The sequence below is a fragment of the Arvicola amphibius genome, chromosome 8, assembly GCF_903992535.2.
Source record: "Arvicola amphibius chromosome 8, mArvAmp1.2, whole genome shotgun sequence".
Classification (NCBI taxonomy): Eukaryota; Metazoa; Chordata; class Mammalia; order Rodentia; family Cricetidae; genus Arvicola; species Arvicola amphibius.
Genome location: NC_052054.1, coordinates 2,642,438 through 2,663,472, shown reverse-complemented (window position 1 = coordinate 2,663,472; position 21,035 = coordinate 2,642,438). Strand labels below are relative to the sequence as shown.

The window sequence follows — 21,035 nt, the reverse complement described above, 5'->3', positions numbered from 1 at the left end:
TTTCACGTTGGTTCAATGTTCCAGTAACCATGATGATTTGGACCATAGTTTTTAAAACGTTGGCTCTCCAACCTATTGAAAAACAGCCCTCATCTTTGTACTGTTTCCGAACTTGATTGTCAGGCAATTAATGCCTTTCTTCATTGATGCCATTGTGAAAAACCTTCATAGGAGAAGGATAAAGATAGAATTTTATCTTTTCCTGGCATGGCTGTGCCAGGTTGGCATTGATCCAAGATGTTTTTCCTCGATGCTCCTGATCCAGATGTAAGTTAGTTAACTCTGTCATTGAGTGAGTGGCCCTGTTACACCTTGAGGGTCCCACCTTGTCCTCCTGGGTCCCAAATGCAGAAGTTGCCTCTGTCTCTTGCTGCCCCTGAGGAGTTTTCTGAAGCCCAGCATCTTGTTTGTCTAGGTGGGCTGAGAGGAATGTATCCTTCTTTGTCTTCTGAGAGTGTTGGTGAGAAACTGGAAAAGCCAACCCCACTTCTCGAAGACTAGTTTAGGTGACTAATGACAGCTTTCTTCCCTGGCAAGCTAGCCTTTTTCTGACATTGGGAACCACATCAGATTAGTCCCTGCCAAAGGTCTCTGAATGTATTTTTTCTTCCTTTTCACAATATTGGGGATGAATCCCTAGAACTCTGGGGAGTCTCAGAACTGAGTAGCAGGGAAATCCTAGGTGAAGTTTCTCCTAATCTGTGTGTCTAATTGTGTCTCAATGGCATCTCCTACATGCCTAGAATTTTCTTCCCTATTTCTCTCTTCCAGAAAGTCCCTCCTATACCTACTGCCTAGCTATTGACTGCTCAGCTTTTCTTATACCAATTGCAGTGACGTCTTCACACAGTATACAAATATTCTGCAACATTTCCCCCTTTTGTCTAAATAAAAAGGAAAGTTTTTAACTCTACCCCAGTAAAACTATAAACAATAAGCACAATTGTCAAGTAAGACTTATATTAACAATGTTTAGTCTGTATGTATTTGGCAAATTCAGAGAAAATGTTGTATTTTCTATCCTGTCTTGGCGAGTCCAAAGTTTTATACCTAAACAATTTTCTATGATAATTTGTATAATCATCCTAAAATATCTTTGTATACCCCCAAACATCATCTTCGATTAACAATTTAAGCTTTTATGTTTTCCAACCTTATAAACTTTATATCTCTTATGTAAGTTTTTTTTTCTGAATTTGGTAACAATGAAAACTGTATACTATCTCGTCTTCAATCCAATCAGAGACCCAAGAAGGATATAATATTACCTGAATAAACAGGAAGTGCAGAGCAAGCAATTCCCAAAACTATAGAAATGACAGAGACATCTGGCTGCCTGGACAGTCACCTAAGGCTCCTCTGCAATGTTAGGACATCCATCTTCAGCCTATAGACCTAGTAAATCTGACAGACTCTTCTGTGAAGCAGGAATTTTGACGGTCCTACCTTTTGGCAAAGTTCGCCAGTTATCTTCTTAGCATCTTGTTCATCAAGATGTCCAAGTTTGGACAGCATTCTGCCAGCAGTCACGGCAAGGGCAGTGTCTACCCAGTGGCTAGCTTTGCCATATAGAAAGCAAACTCCATTTGGATGGTATTTGAAAGCCATCATCCTATTTTGAAGTAAACTTGTGCTGCTCATGAAAAGCCTTGTGCTATTAATAAATTTTAAATGTAGGTCTTTGACATGTTTGAAGACCATCTATCTATTTGAAATATATCTGTTTGACCTTTGAAACATACCTAACATGACTATAAGTTTGATTGTTATAGATGACTAACTATGACCCTATCTTTCTTTATTATCCTAAATAGCTTTCAAGGACTAAAACTTTACATTTTTTAAAATGAACTGCATAGGTACAACACCTTAAATAAGAGTAGAAACATACATACAGTATAAAAAATAACCTTAAATTTGTATCACTATACAAAAATCCATACCAACATAAAATATTTGAGACTAGTGGTTATTCATAAGCAGACTCAACAATCCATCCCTTTATTCCATCATTTCTGCACTACCAAAGACAAACTGGCCTATATCTCAAGAGTTACTTTCTCTTCTCTCTCAATATTCAATTCTGTTTAAAGATTAAAAGTGAAGGCACCACGTGCTGTGGAGATCTTAGAACTTCCTGTTCTATGTTTGAACTCCTGGTGATCTGTAGCATCCTGAAAAGGCCAACCATGAACTGACTGAGCAATCCACTCCAGTGACTCCCAACGGGACGTGCCTGCTCAGGATTTATATAGGCCTCACCCACCCAGGTATTTGTGTCTTTAGACACCTCAGCCTGTGTGTGCAGCCAGAGATTGTTCTTGCTAGACACAAGTTTGTGTTCTTTATTTCTCTCTTGGTTGCCTGGTCTCGAGTAAAGAGCTCTATGCCCATCCATGACCCAATCATTCTGCCTTGAGCCCATGGCCCATGGGTTACTAGAGTTGCAATCAAGTGTGAGATTTTTTTAAAAATACAAACAATGATAGTTCAGTTCCAGAAAGCTGTTACCTGATAATGTTTTCTGGGCAGTTTTTGCACAAAAACCTTAACTCACAAAAATATCAAATAGCAGTACATGTTTATTCTGTTTCATGACAGAGTGAGATCAGCCAGACTGGGGTGGAGAGTGGACTCTTGGAAGAGACTTACAGTGCCACATTACAGGGTGGGATGCCTCCAAAGATGCTCACTCGGCCTCAGGAGGCCTGTGACCTTAGCTTTAGGCAGGAAGGACTCAGACAAGAACCTGGAGAAATCCCACAGAGTCCTACAGAAGTGCTCTGAGTGTTTCACATGACCACACTCTCCAGGCCTCTCCAGCAACAGTTCCCTCTACAAGTTCCTTGAGAGGTTGGGGTCGCAGCTGTCATCAAGGCCCTTTGTAAATTTCCACCATTGTTACTGGGAAGCCCAGATGGACTCCAGGTACCAGCAGGCCAGCCTTGAGGATGAATGCCTCGGCAGCTCCTTATTTCAGACTCACCTCTCAGATTCCTAGTGTACATTCATCTGATGGCCCAGCCTATGGAGAGTTAAACCAAGGCAAACGTTTTCCCGATATTAGTTAAGGCAGGCTTCATGACCTTATCTCCATAGCTTCTTTTAAGGAAGAGAGTGATGGCAGCCATGTACAGATGTGCAGGCTGTGTGCCACCCATGTCTGGATTTTTCCCACTAGCTTGGTGTTTTCCTGGGTCTTGGCTCCTAAGCTGGAGCTGATTTCCATCAGTGCGTGTGTGAGAACTTGTCAGCCTGCATTCCAGCCCCCAGGAACTACACTTCAAAAGATGGAAAATACACTGGAAAATAATGAGACCTGAACATAAACATCTCAAGTACAGAACTATAGAAACTAGCAAGACAGAGTTAACATAATGATGGGGATTTTTTTTTAATCGTACAGTTGGGAAGTTTGGTGAGATTTCCACTGAGCTTTCCCATTCTTACTTGATCCCTCTGTGGGGTACAGCCCAGAGGAAAGATTACCATTTTCACACCTGTAGTAAGCCACCTCAGCAAACTTTCCTAACTCTAGTTAGCTGGTTGCCTGTGTCTACATTTTTATTACTTTCATAGGTCTGAGGTTAAACATTAAGAAGGTTTGAGTTAAGACAGCAGGAGATTGATGGGGAATGGGTCTGGGTCCCAGGGCACATGACCCTGAATGAGTCTGGCTGCACAATGAGGAGATGCTTTATCTTGGAACAGCCATGTTCTAGGAATATCTGCGTGCCTGTGTTTCAGAAGCCACAGGACCATGGATCATTACTACTGGTGGATGAAGTACCAAGCATCTCAGCCAAGCCCATTTCCCAACTCCCTCCACCCTAGGTGGTGGAGTCTTCCTTGGGCACAGGAAAGGTACCAGCTGGGCTCGGCTCACAGCAGCCTCTCGTCTGCTCACAAGGCTGCCTCCCCTCCCCTGCTCACCCCCTCAGCAGGGAGACTGAAGTCATCTGACAGCTTCTCTCCCCTCACACCACGTCCACTCTAGGATGGTTGTCCAGGGAGGGTAAATCTGGTCTATCCTTTCCATAACTGTGGGGTTAGGAGCGGTGAGGAGAATGGAGGGGATTCCGATCCTGGTTCAGTCACAGGCCAGTCTAGGTCATCCACCTTCGGCTTTCCACTGAGCTGGTGTACGGGTCATACCTCTATCTTTTTGTGTCTTTCTGTATCTGTCTTTCTCAGCATGAGTGGGTTCATCAATTTTGCAAGGCTGTAGAACACATAAGGCTGGCATGGTGGTTTGGAGAACCTATGTGTTGAAGTAAGTTCAAACATCAGGTGTAACAAACATTTCATGCCATGAGCTGGGTGCGATGACCTGACCTCTACATACGTCATACTACCACCATGCCCCAGACCCCTTAGCCCTTAGAAATGCTTGTTCAAGAATGCTCAAGGGAACTCTAAGCTTAAAGAAAACATCACCATGACTGTTCTCCACTGAGAAGTCATTGCAGAGAGGGGGACTTTGGGCTATATGTCCAGTTCAATTGGTAGCAATGCCACAACTTGATATAGACTTTTTAAACTCATCAAGAATCAACGAGCCCAAAATACAAAACATGTCATCAAACAGATACATCATACTCATGAGGTCTCAGACATTGAGCAGCTCAAGGCCCGTGTTCTTACCCCAATAGCTGCCCCAATCTCACAGTGTTTTGTTGGCACGGGGCTAACACTGTTGTCGTGTCTGGCCAGCACGGGTATGAACCCAGGTTAGGACCACACAACCTCTTCTCTCCGTAAACTGCTCTTTGCCAGCATTGCCTCTGTGTGGGGTTTCCTTGCGGTAGCCAGGCATGCCATGTAGGTCATGGGGAGAAAGTGTAAATTCATCATGATGATCTGCAGAGGTTTGCCCTGCAATCAAGGAGTCATCATGAACATGTATAAATTCATGCTGGAAAAAATGATAAGCATAAGCAAAATTACTGAAATTAGTAGTCTTTAAATAAAAGAAGTCTGTTTTTTAAAATGAGAGTGTTTTATAGAGAGTGAAAAACATATTTATTTTGAAAGATAAAACAAAAATACAAGTTTTTTTTTGAGGCATTGACTATGAACTGTTCTGGAGAAGTTGCTGCAAGGCCAAGCACTTATGAACTCAATTCTGCATTTATTTGGAGAAACCATCCTAGCAGAACTATCTCTAAGTAAAGTGACTTTCCGCTCACATCAAGGCTTGCATGCCTAATCCTGGCACTCACCGTGGAACCCCAGCATTCCTAGAGGTCGTCGGGCCCCAAGACGAAGCATTACCCACTGAGTCCTGCATTTCCTGCAGCCTGTGTCTGGGTGGAGACCGAAGGGTGCAGAGGAACCCAAGGGCTCACTGTTCATGAGCTAGATAACAGGTTAGATGGGAGGACTGGGAACTGGTACCTGCAGAGCTAAGGGTTTCTGTCTACAACACCAGATACTGTGAGGCCACACACGTGGGGTCACTGCCTTTTGACCCCAAACCAGGTCAGTCCTCTTGGATGTTTGCTGGTCTACATCTCCCTGGTGACACACGTTAACACCATGGTGTAGCTACATTTCATATCTGTATCTTGAAGGAATTACCTTCAAGAGCAATGGGTTGCTTTAGCATTCTCTCCCGACTACTTCAGTCTCGCGTCTGTCTTGGTCCTTAGAAATAAATACTTATACGCTACAGTCCGAGTATCACAGAGGCGATATTGCCCTAGGCTTTGTCATGGGGACAAAGGGCTCTCTGGTTCTGTCAGGGAGCAAATAAGCTCGAGGTACTTGGTGACAAAGGCAACACAAACCTGGGTGGTAGCAGATACAGCCTGCAGACAGTGCTGGCCCTTCCTCTGGGTCTGTGTCTCACACCTCTACCATTGTGTCTGAACACCCACGTTCAGGAGACACCCCTTCTTAACTCTCAACCCACATTGCCTATGAGTGCTTTCCAGAGTCCGCATTCCAACCAGTTCCACCAAATTCCCCTCATTCTCCCTTCTTCGGAGATGACCCAGTATTCCTTTTCTATTTATTGATTGCCCTAAGACTATAGCAATCATAGGCGTCAGAGTCTATTATGGCTATCAGTTACCTCCGACAAAAGGAAATAAGGACTTCATACCCAGGCATCCATCCCAAGCAAAGACCTTCTTGATTTTGATTGTGACCAGATCCCTGGCTCTCCACAGGTCCTCAGTGGACACTCTCTGAGCAGAGGTGACCAGTGGCTACCTTCTCCATATTACCCTCCGAATCTCTTGGCGCTAAGCACTAGAGAGCTCGTGGGTGCGCCCCAGGGTTTTCACAGGTCCACTGTGCTCCCTCAGGATGTCTCCTTCCTCTCGGTTATCTTGGGTTAGCTCGTTATAAGGCTAGCGCTTAGGGAGCATCATCACACGGGCCTGCTACATCCTTCTGTCCTGTGATCTCTAATTGTCACAGAAGGGATGGCTTCCATCCACAGCCTCTGCCACCTCAGGCTTCTGTTTCCTTCCTGGAGAATGCCTCAGGGAATACAGAGCCTTTTCTCAGAGATCTTTGCCCAGTGGTTATGGTTTTTCCTATAGATCCTAATCCATTCTTTTAATTGAGCACAGAAGAGATACACAGTCTTTCTAGTCTCAAGTTCCACACGCTCTATGAAAGACTCACATCTGTTTTCTGCTACAATGTTTAATAAGTCGAAACAGATTTCCACAGATCCTTGCCATAGGCAGCTAGCATTGACTTGAATCATAGTAACAAAAACCCAGGTGTCCAAAAGGAAAACCATGAAACCAGAATGTCTTTAACCACACCAGCATGCTAGTCTCTCTGTGTAGCTGCCACAACTCACTGGAGAGAAATAGAGAGGAGTCCAGGGAACCCCAAGGGGCTGAGTAAAGGGAGGCTGGAGAGGAAGAGCTACCATACATGTAGAATACTCTGTGGAAAACTGAGCTTTAGAAAGAACAGCGATCCTACATGGTCAGATCTGGGGCTCAACGGTGTGAACTCCCTTGAGCCTTGATATGTATTGATCTGGTGTCCGGAGTGGATCTGCCTCTAAGGAGGCCACCACACATCTTCCTCTTATTGCTTCTAACCAGATGTGGAGTTTCAGGAGATCTGTAGTAATGGCTGACAACCTCTGGACTCACTCCCCTGGGTTAGATCTCCCTGTTTGGAGCCCGGCTGGGAGAATTTGGTGTCTCCCGGGGTTTCCACGTGTCTCATGTAACAAAAGGATACCCATACATGCCTTGTATCGTGGTTTTGAAGATCAACCAGAGGCTGAGAATCTCTGTATCACGTCATAATTCAACAAATGCTAGAAAACACGGCTAACAGTTGCTGTACGTCAAGGTCCACACCTGTGAATTACCAAGTGCCTGTGTCTGTGGAGCGCCAGTGGCACCATCCTATATAACGTATCTCCATCGAACCAGCACATTCTTATGAAGCCCTCTAACATACTAATTTCTGAATACTTAATCTTTTTTCCATTGCCCAGAAAAATCTGTTATACTTTATGGAATCCACTAACAGGGAAAAAAATGTGCATTTTTTTTTTAGGTTGTCCTGGTGCCAAAAAGCATGAGTTTCTGACAAGCGTCCTGGATGCGCTCTCCACAGACATGGTTCATGCCGTCTCCGACCCCTCTTCTTCCTCTGGCAGGTATGCTGTGTCTTGCTACAGAGCCGTGTGCTGGCCAGAAGCCCAGAAATGTGAAAGACTCTGGAACACTGAAGCCTTCCTGGCCAGTGGCCAAGAGAGCCCAGGCAGCTCACGAGGATGTAGCTAGCTCTAGAGGAAAGGACCCTCTAGGCCAGGAAGACACTTGGGAACAGCCCCCACTCCTCATTTTCAAGGGGTCCTGGGGCCCAGGGAGGGCTGTGAAGGGGGATGTGCTTGCATTGGGTGGATATTTGAGGTTGAAATCGAGTCTGGGAGTTATCTATTGGGTTTTAAATACTTTGGAATTCTGCAACAACAACAACAAAATGATTTGTTTTGTTTTCAAGTCAGGGTTTCTCTGTGTAGCTCTGTCTGTCCGGAACTCCCTCTGTAGACCAGGCTGGCCTCAGACTCAGAGATCGGCCTGCCTCTCCAGTGCTGGGACATATTTACTGTAAAAACCCACACAGCATGTGAGGCTTATCTCCTTATCAAGTATACAAATCAGGACATTGATCCCGCTGATACAGCTCTGCCCCTAGAGATGCCTTCCTTGTGCACACTGGAGATACACCAACGCTTGAGTTTTGTTTTATGTTAGAACCTGTGGTGCTGTGCCCCCTCTGTCTAGCGGTACAAGGTGATGGAGTTCTCCCGGCGAACAGCTGCGGTACTTTAACACTTAAACTCACTCCCGTGTGTTCATAATCTCTCATTGTATTTTCTAAAAGACATTTTATTTTAAGGTTTTTATCTTCCTGAAAATGCTGGTTTCTATCCCATCCTTGCAGTGAGCTCCTGGATGTCTCATGCATGAAGTTTCCATAGCAAAAGGCCCTTCCTTCGTCTTGTGGGGGGTTTTTTGCTAATTTTTTTTTTTTTTTGCATAAGGGGAAAAGGCAACACCAAGGCAAAAATGTCACAATTACATAATAAGCTAAGGCAAAAGAAGTCACCTAAATTTCAACTTTATATTCCATACTGTGGAAGTGATTGGCATGTGTTCCGGTGTCTGACCCAGGATAGTGCCAGGGAGCCCTGTCCCTGCAATCCGCTGGCATCTGCTTGCTGTGTCTGCATGTTTATGGAAGAAAGGTCATCTAAAGCAGTGGGCAGTGGAGTCCACAGAGCCCAAAGTGATGGCACAGGTCCTCCACCTCGAGTGACAGGTGAACATGGTCACTGCACAGCTTCAAGGTCTGCCCCACAGCCTGGCTTACCTGTGTCTTAGAATGTCCAGCTTGAAAAAGACCTCCATCTAGTTAGAACTTTAAACATTGTGATGTCACCTTCCACTAACCTTTTCTATTCAAGTCCATCTCATATACACAGTAGAGAGATGATTGCATTAAGTAGACACTCTGGGGTGTAGATGCCCTTGGCGGATGCTGGTGGCCAAACCCACCTATTGGCCTAAGGGAACCCGGGTCTCAGGACAGTGACTTTTCATTCCAAGGCTTCAACCAAGTGAACAACCACAGTGCACACACGTGCTGTGGTGTCCCTGGTGCTGAACACACTGACGGGGCCATTTTACAGATTACTCTCCTATGTTGTATTTGAAAGTGACTATATCAGGCATTGGGCTGGGACAGGCGTAGGGATGGGGAAAGAGAGCCAGAGCCAGAGGGTACGGCAGCTTCAGACCTCCGCCTGACGTGGTCGTCTCTCCTGCAGGCTGCCGGAGCCAGACCCCAGCCACACCCTGGAGGAGAGGGTTGTGCACTGGTACTTCAAGCTGCTTGACAAGAACGCCAGCGGAGACATAGGCAAGAAGGAAATCAAGCCCTTTAAGAGGTTCCTGCGGAAGAAGTCCAAGCCCAAGAAGTGTGTGAAGAAGTTTGTGGAGTACTGTGACGCAGACAATGACAAGTCCATTACCGTGCAGGAGCTGATGGGTTGCTTGGGTGTCACCCGCGAGGAGGGGAAAGCCAGCACCAGGAAGCGCCACAGTAAGCCTTGCTTCACTAACTCCGACCTTGGTTATTTTGGTGGTTCCTGTCTATGGGGTTACTTCCTGGATGTAACAGGTTGCCTTATGGTCTGTTGTATGGGAGAAACATGGTGTGCCGTTGGTTGTTGTCACCCTTGTAGAAGAAACGACCGCAGGTGGTCACAGCTGCCACCTAGTCAGGGGAGCAGCAAGTCTCAGGAGCATGAGCCGAGTATAGCTTTGAAGCATAACCAGCTATTGTGCTAATCCTAGCGGCTAACTGTTCATGCATGCCTCGGTTCCTGATATCAGAATCATTGGTGATAACCGGTCAGCCCAGGCTGTAGACTCTGTCAGAACCTTCAGGCCAGGTCAGGGGCAGTGGGGTCATCATCTCTAGGAGAGCAGTGGACCCAGTGGGCTTAGCTAGCCTAGCAGTTGGGCAAGTGTCTCTGTGGGGCATGGCCTATGTCCCCAGATGTAAAGGGAATAGAGGGAATCCCAGGATGATGGAGCCTAAGGTTCTGAAATTTAATTCTATGATTTGGTGACCAGTTTCATCAACACTCCGGAGAACACGCAGAGTGTGAGTGCATTTCTCCCTCTGTACCACTGAACTGAGCGGTTGTGGTCAGGACAGCGTTACAGTAATGGAGCTAAAGGAAATTTAGATAACTATCTTTAAAACAAAGAGCCAGCTTCCCAGAAATTAGCAAGAATAACCTCTTAATGACAGAAATCTAGCCTGGACCCTGATTTTTAGTTATATAACACACCCATGGTATGTAGTACATGCCACAAATGGAGAGATATTTTGCCTGATGGTACAGCTCACAGTTGGGATATCATCAAAATGGCATCTGGGGTCAGCATGTTCCTTGGAATGAGGTGTTCACCTGCACAGAACAGAGGCCTGCCAGGAATTGTGAACTCAGACAGGCTTTGGAGGCAGAGCTAGTACAGGTGCTACCCTGCATAGAGGGAACATCGATTAGACGTCAGCTGGCTCAGAGCAGCCCTAGAGATGGGATACCTGGTCCCGGAAAGGAGTGGGCAAAGCTACAGTTAAGGGGAAGTAGAGTCTTCTTGCTGCCTTTAAGTGGCCTAGTAAAACTCACATGAGTTCCTGAGGCTGGAGGTGGAGTCTGGGCTGATGAGACAGGAGTATCTGGGATTCTGACCTGTGTGTACCGTGGTCCACCAGGCACCAGGTTATCTAATGCTACCTCGGCACTAACAGGTAATGGGGAGAGATGGGGAAGTCCACTGGGGATTGATAGCAACTGCCCATGGCCAGGAGAAACTAAATGAGGTCACGGAGGCGAGAGGAGGCCAGGACAAAGCAGGAAGTCAGGTTGGAGAACCCCAGAGACCATGGCCAAGGAGGGAGTGTGGCCAGGTGAGAGCCTGAACTCTGAGCAGAGGCCAGAGTGAGGCAGGGCCACCTGAGGTAGAGGGTTTGTGTACCACAGGAGTGGGTACCTCACTGGGAATAGGAAGGGAGACCTCCAGCCTCCAACTCAAGAACAAGCAGCACCTGTCCCTCAGCTGTGATTTCGTGTGAAGATTTTGGTAAAATGAGCCCAAGCTAATGTTCTCTAATTTTAATACTGAACCAAAATACTTAGAAGAACAGAATGTGTGTGTGTGTGTGTGTGTGTGTGTGTGTGTGTTTGTGTGGCAGGAGGGGGGAGGGTCAGCCTAGGCTCAGAATCCATGCTTTTCTGGGAAAGTTCTGGAAGATCACACTTTGTGGTTGGTGAACCCATGTTTAGGATTTGGGATAAAATATGCCATTCTTCTAATGTCAGAGTGGGACATTTGTGTCGTAGATGGTGTCTGTGGTGATTAAGTAACCCACACTGCCAAATCTAGATGCAGGGTCTCTATGGGTGTATTGTCATCTGACCCAGTCTGCCCACTGACGATGCCAAGCCTGTCATTAAGCAAGCACTATTTGACTAGCAATAATGTCTCTTCCCTTCCCAGCCCCCAGAGGAAACACTGAAAGTACATCCAATAGACAGGTGAGTGTGTCTGTGTTGCAGACTTTATAATATTCCATTTACTTACACTTTACAAGAGAAATCTGGGTGGGGGGCATGTAGATTTCGGGGCAATAGCAGGGCAGCTTAGCTGAGGCAACTCCCCGTGAGAGCATTTGGAGCTAAGAAGTCTCTTTGACAAAACCTGCTTTCAATCACTGACCCGCTAAATCCTCCATTTAAAGATTCTGCTCTGTTTTTTTTCTAATTATTCGAAATTTCAATTAATTTGTTAATTTAAAGACGGGCTTCTGAGTGTGTGGCAGAAGCGGTTTGGAAGCTGGTGTTTGCGGTTTTTTTCTTAGATATTGAGGAGATTGCCTGGATAGGAGATACTCTTGGGTGCCCCTCAAACAGCCCACTCACCCGGAGACCTGAAGAGGCAGGAGCTGGCCTTCCAAAGAGATTCTCGGTTCCCTGTTGTGTTAATAAACATTTGTGTTTCTGAGGCCACATTTCTACATGTACAATTAAAGGGCACAGCTTTGGTCCCCACATCCCAGCCACAGCCTAAGTGGGGATACTTTCCAGGGTTCTTCCCCAACGCCAGACGAGCTGCGTTGCCGATGACTCTGGTGTGTTAGCTGTTTGCTTTGGCTGCACCTGTTTGATGCCAGGCGGACGCTCGCCGTGTGATGTGGGTTTTAAGTAGGGACCTCCGGCACATACCTCGGAGGGAACTGCAAGCCGTTTCATTAGGAAAGACGTGTAATTCGTTTTCCTTTGTTTAGCAAATGTTTATGGTTTTAACTTTTCCAGTCACACTGCAAATCACTTACGCTTGCAAAGGGGGCAGGTCTGAGAGCAATTACCCTGCTCCCTCCAAAGGCTTCCCAGGGGCTGTTTGCTCTCGCTAATGGCAACTATTGGCACACATGTGTCATGCAATCTTAAATACCCCCACTCAGAAACAGAGCCATCCACTTCAGCATGATTCCAGAAAAAGACGGAACGGTGTAGTTTCTCCATTTTTCTTATAGTAACGCAAAGCATGGAGTGAATCCTACCATTCTTGCTGTGTGCCATGGGGTGGGGTCAGTGGGCCAGGAACAAGAACGTGACTTGTTTTCCTAGTCAGCTTCATACTTGCTCATCAAGGAGTAGAGTTGTTCCCAAGGTCAACCGTCTTCCCCAACAGCTCTGGACATCTTCAGTAATGACTGTCTTTATCTGTAACTAAGACAAAACCTGTATCAACTTAGTATAGGGGTTATTCACCTACTCATGGTGTTATCAGAAGGGAGGAAAGACAGCCTCAAGTTTAAAGTTTAGTATTTTAAGCATCACACAAAGTTTTAGTATTTTAGGATCAATTTCTACTTGTACAGATTGCTGCACTTGGCAAAAACCGATGGATAATGCTTTTCTTAACAAAATGACTTCTTTTAAAAGTCCGAGCGGTGGGGGGCAACAAAAGACTCCTTCTATAATCACAAATTCAAGCTGTATTTCTTCTTAGGTAAAAGAGCAAATAGAAAGATAAAAGGAAGTTTTTAGATGGCATAGAACTGTCCAGGCTGGTGGCACACTCCTGTACCCCCACTGAAGTCTAGGGACGGCACGGTTGAGGTTTTCCTATTCTAGCCGTTTAAAGTCAATGCAATTTTTCTCAGATGATGCATTTTCCTAGTGATTTCAAGGGGAGAAGGCACTTCCTACACGATGTGCCCACTCATCCTTCACTCCAAGCTATTCTATCGTTTCCTGTCTGGTTTCCCTCTTAGCAAGCATGTTTACTTCCAGCAGGGAGCCTTAGTCTGCACAGAGGAGAGACGCAAACATCCTCATAAGATTGTCTTTTTTTTTCTAGCCCAGGAAACAAGGATGAACGACTGGCTATCTAAGGAAGTTCCTAGACATGTGGGAATCCCTCACCAAAGAGCTATTAAAAACAGAAAAACGTATAGTATTTGCACTTTGTACTTTAAATGTAAATTCACTTTGTAGAAATGAGATATTTAAACAGACTGTTTTGATCTGTGAAAATGGAAGGCTGGCTTCGGGAAATTAATCACATACAATGTATGTGTCCTTGTTTGACCTTGAAGATCTGTGCTGGTGGGGATGGGTTTTGAATGCATTTCCATTTCATTTCCTTGTCCTTTCGTGGAGGGCCTGGTTCGTACCCTTGCCCTTTTCTCTGCCTGCAGTCTCTGTTGGCTGGCTCCCAGCATTCCTGATGCAAGCCAGAAGACTATCACTTCCTTAGAGGCTTACAGGGTCGTGCAGTTTACATGCATGGTCACCTGGTCTATGGTTGCCTGTTCCATGAGGTTTTGCTGTCTAGAGATGCCGCTCAATACCGTGGGTCACACAGGCACCAGCTCGAGCACAGCCTTAACCTCTAGTAGCCCCTGGCTGAGGTTCTGCTGCCAAACTGTCATATTCTGGTCTGAGCTTCTGCTTGAGTTTTGCCTCTGTTTGAGCCAATCCTGCTGTTAAATCTCCAAGGAGCTGAGAGGGCCAACTCCAGAGAGTCCTCCTTCAGAGAACAAACCTAACCCCGGCAGACTGACTCCATCCTGCTGGCTCAGTACCCAGTCCACCTGCCTCTCTTCTAAGTGGCTGTTGCCCTTCCTGCTGTGGCCCTTCCCAGGATCCCTGGAAGGGAACCATGTCTTCTGCCGAGACCATGGACCACATCTTGAGGAAGACGCAGCTAGAATGCATCATAACAAGAGTACCGAACAGCAGGCAGCTAAGAACATCACTCTCACTCTCTGGAGGCCCCCAGGATAGGAAGGAATCATCCAAGGCCCTTACGGGATGAAGGTTAGGAACCGGATGCCCATGCTGGGGGAAGCTGGCCTGACCTGTGTGTATGGTTGGCTGCCATCCTCAGACCTAGAATCTGGTCTCGAGAAACAACTACAGATCCTGGAGAACTGGGGCAATTCTCTCAGATCAGGTTCTAATGGAAAGCCTCTCATGGCCCCCAGCCTGTCCGTATATGCCTGTGGGTGTGCGTACACACTCTAGAAGGCCTTTGCTCATTGGAACTGTGTAGAGGTAAGAACTGACTGGCTCATGTGCATGCCACCATTGTCTACAAAAAACATATGATCTCAACTGTTTTGGATAATCTTTTATATTTCTGAACCCTGAATTTAATCATTTTTATTACATTAAATATGCTATTAAAACCATATCAGTCTTCTTTCCAGCATTTTGTGATTGTTTACTGCTGAAAAGTATGTTTTAGAGCATTTTATGTGGATGAGTGTTGCGCCTGTCTGTGCTCCTCTTACATCTCTGGTGCTCACAGAGGTCAGCAGAGAGCATCAGATCTCCTGGAACTGCAGCTATGAACAGTTATGAGCTGCCACGGAGGAGCTGGGAATTCAACCTGTTTCCTCTATAAGAACAACATGTGCTCTTAAGTACCGACTCATCTCTACACCTCTACATAAGTGCTTATTTAAAAAGAAATATCCACTAGTTGAAACCAAAGGTGCAGGTGCTGGCCCAGCAGCTTCAGGTCTGATTTTGCCCGTTGAGGCTGTGTGGCTTGGGACATGTTCCCAAGGTTTTCTGAACCTCAGGTTTTCTCCTCTAAGACAGGCGTGTTGGCACATACCCCACGGCAGGTGGGACGGATGAGGTAAGGGTTGTAGATGACTCAGTCTGCCCTGTGTGGTACACTGGAAGTTTCTCTTCCTTCATTGCATGACAGAGCCCCAGGACAGGTACACAGCACCACCCCCTGCTTCTCCTGTTGCAGATACTCTAGAGATGACAGTACCAGCAAAAATTTGCCTTGTTTTGTTAAAGTTAGTGCTGTTCCATGAGTCAAATAGCTGGAGCCTTGACTATGACAGCACCTTCTTCCACCCCAGTGTTCAGAGCTCCACACCATCCTGGCTGACTCTGTAACATTTCACTCAGACTCTCGAAGTTCCTTCTCCACTGGTCAGCCTCTTCCAGTATCTCTGTTTCCTCTTCCAGTATCTCTGTTTCCTCTCAGGGATTCTCAGCTCAGAGCAGAGAGACCCTCAGTCTGAGCATCGCCAACATGAAAAGGGCACAGAGGGGAGAAAGGCTTAGGCCAGGTTCTGAAGAAGGCACGCGAGAACAGGATGTTCAGGAGGCTGGCAGATCGTGAGAGGCAGGAGTTACACATGGTTCTTATTGAAGACATTAATACTGAAAACTTAAACCAGCAGCTGGCTTCCCTCTCGGCCCGCAGGGGCTACATTTAGGGTTGGGTGCCCTCCTATTTGAAAAAGCATCTCTGCTTCCTTGTCATTCTGCTTGGAGGCTTCCAGAAACACACCGAACATGTCATAAATCATTTGCACAGATGTCACACCCACCTGAGCTGTTTCCATGATCAAGGTGAAATGTTTCAGCTCTCGCGGAAACTGATGCAGACATGAGTCATGGGACCCTAACTGCCAAGCACAAAACCAAGTCGCGCAAGCAACAGAGCTACTCCAGAAAGCTAGTAAAAAGACGCAATGGGTGACATCAGAGGAATGGCTGACGATGGTGGCGGTGATGGTGATGTCATGATGGTGGTGAGGGTAGTCATGATGCTGGCATTGATAACAGGGATGGTGATTGTGATGGTGTTAATGATGGTGGTAGTGAAGGTGATAGTTATATGATGATGGTGGTGGTGGTGGTGGTGGTGGTGATGGTGATGGTGATGGTGGTGGTGGTGATGGTGGTGGTGGTGGTGATGGTGGTGATGGTGGTGGTGATGGTGGTGGTGGTGGAGGTGGTGGTGGTGATGATGGTGATGGTGGTGGTGATGGTGGTGGTGGTGGTGATGGTGGTGGTGATGGTGGTGGTGGTGGTTGTGATGGTGATAATGGTGGTGGTGATGATGGTGATGGTGGTGATGGTGGTGGTGGTGATGGTGGTGATGGTGATGGTGGTGGTGGTGATGGTGATGGTGGTGATGGTGGTGATGGTGATGGTGGTGATGGTGGTGGTGGTGATGGTGGTGATGGTTGATGGTGGTGATGGTGGTGGTGGTGGTGATGGTGATGGTGGTGATGGTGGTGGTGGTGGTGCTGCAGCAGCTGCTGAATGTTTGTGGTCACAGAGCAGAAGATAATTTTCTTCCTAATACAATAGCCTACTCCACAGGCCAAAATTTGAGTGCGTTTTGAATAATTAGATATCTAGACATTTTTAGTATTTCTTCACTTTAGAAAGGTGCTGACCATCTTTTTTTTTTTTCTTCAGTACTATAAAACTCCCTAGAAAACTCAGCTGCTCAAGCATCTCTGGTTTGTTCCTGTTCTTCACTCTGTGTGTGGAAGAGCCAAATAGTCAGGGTGCTGCTGGACCTGACTCTGTGCCCCACCCTGGACACAGAACTGCTCTGGGCTCTCATGCTTTGGATGAGTGTGTCTAAGGGCATCTTTCCTAATGCCTGTGCTGAGACACCGAGCTCAGCTGCTTAAGTGTCCATTTGTCTGTCTGTGGTGCAAATCCCATCCTGTGGGTCAGTGCACACCACCCACCAGGAAGCCACAACATGGATGGCACATGAGATAGATCTACACTTCCGGGCCACAGTCCTTGCACGGTACATGAGGGTAGTTTAGCAACCACGCTCCGTGTTTCCTGAGGTAGCGGGGAGAAGGGCGAGTGTGTGCTGGCGCACTCTGAGGAAAATGCAGCTCTGGGCTCCACACTGACCTACGGTGTGGTTCAATGGCCGATGTTCCACCTCCTCAGCCTCAGCACAAAGCCCCCAACAGATATTTTCAATGTTTCACCTCAGTGTCACAGAAAACCTAACAGCGGGGTTCTTTCTAGGGAGCTCCTGGCGTCAAGGGCCTTCCATGCTGTCCCACGGCACTCCATGGTTGGTGTGATGAGTTCCTCTCTAGCTGTGATGTTTTCCCTAACAGGACACTCAAATCCAAATCCCAGAAGTCTATCAGGCTGCAAGGTACAGACCCTTCTGGGAGCACAGACAGTCCCTCTAAGGACTAGGAATGGAGCAAGGGAACTAGGAATGGATTTTATTCCCTAGAAACAGAATTTAGAAAGGGAAATAGCGGTGACTAGAAACTCAGTTAATTTTCTCAGCAAACTCAAAATCAGGCAGACACCAGATGCCCAGGCTGATGCAGTCAGCTGGTCCATGGTTCACTCAGACCCAGGGTCCTGGTTCTGAGGTCTGTCCTGTCCCTATGCCATCCCAAGGGCTCCTGATTGTGCCTCAGGACCCAAGGAGGCGAGGAGGACAGGGAAGCGGTGGAAGCCTCCATATGCTGCATTTAGCTCCATGATTTTAGTTTCCCGAGCTCTAGCTGGTAGGAGGCCATCAAATCCCTGCCCAGCAGTTACAGCTTCTGCTTCTTCGCTGTCCATTTGCTGCCCTGAACAAGATGAGAGTCTGAGAGCCAGCAGAGGGAGAAGCCTGCCTGGCAGATGGAGTGCCATTGCCCGAAGGCAGCCTCTCGTTCTTTGCGGAGCGAGAACGCCTCGTGATTTTTGATTTTTATCTATCTTACGTATTTTATGTGATGTGAATGGCCTCTTTCCTGCCTCTTGCCTCTGGATGCTTGAGTGCTTAGTAATCATGACCAATGGGCTGGATAATCCAGTTCATGTGTGTTGCACGGCAGAGAGATTTTCCACAGCCTCCTGCTCAGCCTTTAACTTCAGAACTAATATTTTATCTGCTAGTTAAACTCGAAATTACACCCAGAAAATAAATAATAAATAATATAAATAATAAGTTGGGTTTTATTTGGTTGCAAAATTAGAATTTTGATATTCCCTACAATCTGGCTTGATGCTGTTTTTCCTGGTGAAGATGGCTCCTCATAAGAGAGAAACACAAATTCACATCCCTTCCGAGTACTTTGACAGTGAGCCTGGACAACGTTCTGCATGCCTGAGTTCCAGTTTACATATCCGCGGTTCTTTCATTGTATAAGTCCTATCAATTAACATATGCCAAACCATTTACTTTTGTGCACAAGAAAATGGCCCTCTTCCTGAATGACTTTATTAGTTGAACTCTGTTATAATGAAATAAATACATTACCTTGTTCTTTGGAGACGAGGATTCTGAACTCATGATTTTCCTACTGCAGCCTCCCCCAACTGTTGGGATTATTGTTGAGTACCAACACGTTCTATATTAAGAAACTTATTTCTGAAAGTAAAATGAAATAAATTCCCTGCAAGGGTGTGTGTGGGGAGTGTCAAGTCCACCTTTTGTGCCCATTAATGCCCAGAAGTTCTTCCTTACCCTGATCTGGGCTTCAAAGTGGACTATCACTCTGTGGCCCCTTTGAAAATATCCCCCAATTCTGTCACAGACCCTTGACAACAGGATTCCCAGTGTCTCTTTCCTGACTTAAATTTCTCCCTGGAGTAATGGCAGAATAAAATTGCAGTTCTGCTCGCTGGTTTGTTTGGATTTGTAATCTCACTTCATGGGACAGAGGGAATGGTTCCACAATCCTTGACATCACTCCTCAGTCTGCTGTGTTCTCCAGAATGGTCTCGTGTCTCTGAGTTCAACACTCTCCCCTCTTCCCCTCTGTCCCCTCTTCATCTCCCCCATACAAATGCTGCTGGCTCTCTAGTCCCTTGGGGTTTGATCCACTCCTGTTTCTGAGCATGGTAGCCCTGGGGATCCCCTCCCCTCTGAGCACGATTCCCCATCCATCCTCCTCCCCACTCTGAGTGCCATTCCATCCTCTCCCTCCCACTATTCCCACCAATCCTCAGCCAAAGTGGAAGCCCACCATGACCATGGAGCTCCACGATGCTCAGAGCCCAGTGATGAAAGTTCCTGGAATATTAACATCAGTTTCATTGACAGGATGGAAAGACATCACAGGTAAAAAACAGGTCCGATGGTCCCCAAGCAAGCCTGGAACTGGGAATTCCAGTTTGTTGAGAGCCATTGTCACCTTGGTCTTCCTTCTTATTCCTCCCAGTGCTACCCAGGGTGGGGAGAGCGTCAAAGTCTTTTCTTCCTCAGTTCCCTATGATGAGGAAGCTTGTGGTCAGTCCCAGATAGGAGCTAGAAATGTCCCCTTTGCCACCCATGGGCTCAAAACAGACAGATGACCTCTGGCCTCAAGACTGACCCCTGTACCAGAAAGCCCTGTGGTTTCTATCAGTGTGTCTCTCAGTCCACTTGCCCACAGTGAAGCCTGTCACCATTTGCCAAGGATGGGGAATTCTTCCTTTCCATACCCGTGCTCACCTAGTGTTGTGATGGGAGCGGCAGGCTGCGTCCCGCCACCTGGCTAGCTTTACCCAAAATAATTACATGGAAACTGTATTCATTTAAGCACTGCCTGGCCCATTAGTTTCAGCCTCTTATTGGCTAATTCTCATATCTTGCTTTAACCCATATTTAGTAATCTGTGTAGCACCACGAGTTGTGGCTTACCAGGAGAGATCTTAACCTGCATCTGTCTCAGAGAGGAGAGGCATGGCGACTGCCTGAGGCATATGCCTCACTGCCTTCTTCCCAGCATTCTATTCTGTTTACTCTGCCTACCTAATTTTCTGTCCTGTCAAAAGGCCAAGGCAGTTTCTTTATTAACCAATGAAAGTAACACATAGACAGAAGACCCTCCTCCATCAGCCTGGTGTCCATCCATGGTGTTGACTTCCTTCCATCCAACATACACACCTACCTAGCCACCTGCTCTCCATGCAGCAAGTCCCTTTCCGAAGCTGTCACATAGGAGTGCCAGCTTCCAGGAAGCCTTGCTCCTCCTGCCTCTCTACACACGCCTCACACTGTCAACCTCTTCACTGCGGAGTAAGACACATTTACATTAGCTCATTTATCTGTCCTTGTTATAGGTGGAGGGGCATTCACTGCTTGAACCAATGGCATCCGTCTCTTCTCATGGGAGCTGCCGGTTCAATATCACAGCTCTGTCATGACACATAATAACTCAGCAAACGTGTTGGCACTGGGTGGTGCTTGTTTTTTCTCAGATGGGTGCTTGGCATAGAGGAGTATATCCTACATGTTCAGCACAGGGGCTTCAGGTCAAGGTGCTCACTGGGTTGTAGAACTCATTCTACCCATCCATTTAATGCTCATTCCGGGGCACCACATTTTCCTTACAAAGCAACTTGTATGCCACACATGTGTGTGCCAATAGCAGGAAAACCACCCTTTTATTACTCTGTTTTACACTCCTGCACTCTTTAGCTCTCTTCACGTGCTAGTGCTTCAGTGTAAGTGACACGGGAATCATGATCTCCAGAGCACACCCCCTGTGGTCCTGAGACCCGGACTCAACCTTCATCTACACTCTGTTGAGAACCAGAGAACACACTGAGCATTCCAGGTGATCCTGAGAGATGGTTGCCGTGGCGCTGAATGCTAGCTCCTGCGATAGCCCCCAGTCTGCCCCGCGACATGAGCAGAATCAGCAGAGGTGCCAACCAAGGACAGCGGCTGCAG

General features: G+C 46.7%; 1 protein-coding gene across 2 annotated transcripts in view; it reads left to right on the top strand.

Moving 5' to 3' along the window:
- Smoc2 (SPARC related modular calcium binding 2) overlaps positions 1 to 14,654 on the top strand; it is a 132,638-nt gene extending 117,984 nt beyond the window's left edge. For both annotated transcript variants that reach the window (XM_038339910.1, XM_038339909.1), the window contains exons 10-13: positions 7,540 to 7,642; positions 9,320 to 9,594; positions 11,565 to 11,602; positions 13,431 to 14,654. In XM_038339910.1, coding sequence (XP_038195838.1) covers positions 7,540 to 7,642; positions 9,320 to 9,594; positions 11,565 to 11,602; positions 13,431 to 13,448 — 434 coding nt within the window. In that variant the 3' untranslated portion in view covers positions 13,449 to 14,654. The remainder of the gene's footprint in view (positions 1 to 7,539; positions 7,643 to 9,319; positions 9,595 to 11,564; positions 11,603 to 13,430) is intronic.
- Positions 14,655 to 21,035: the final 6,381 nt, after the last annotated feature.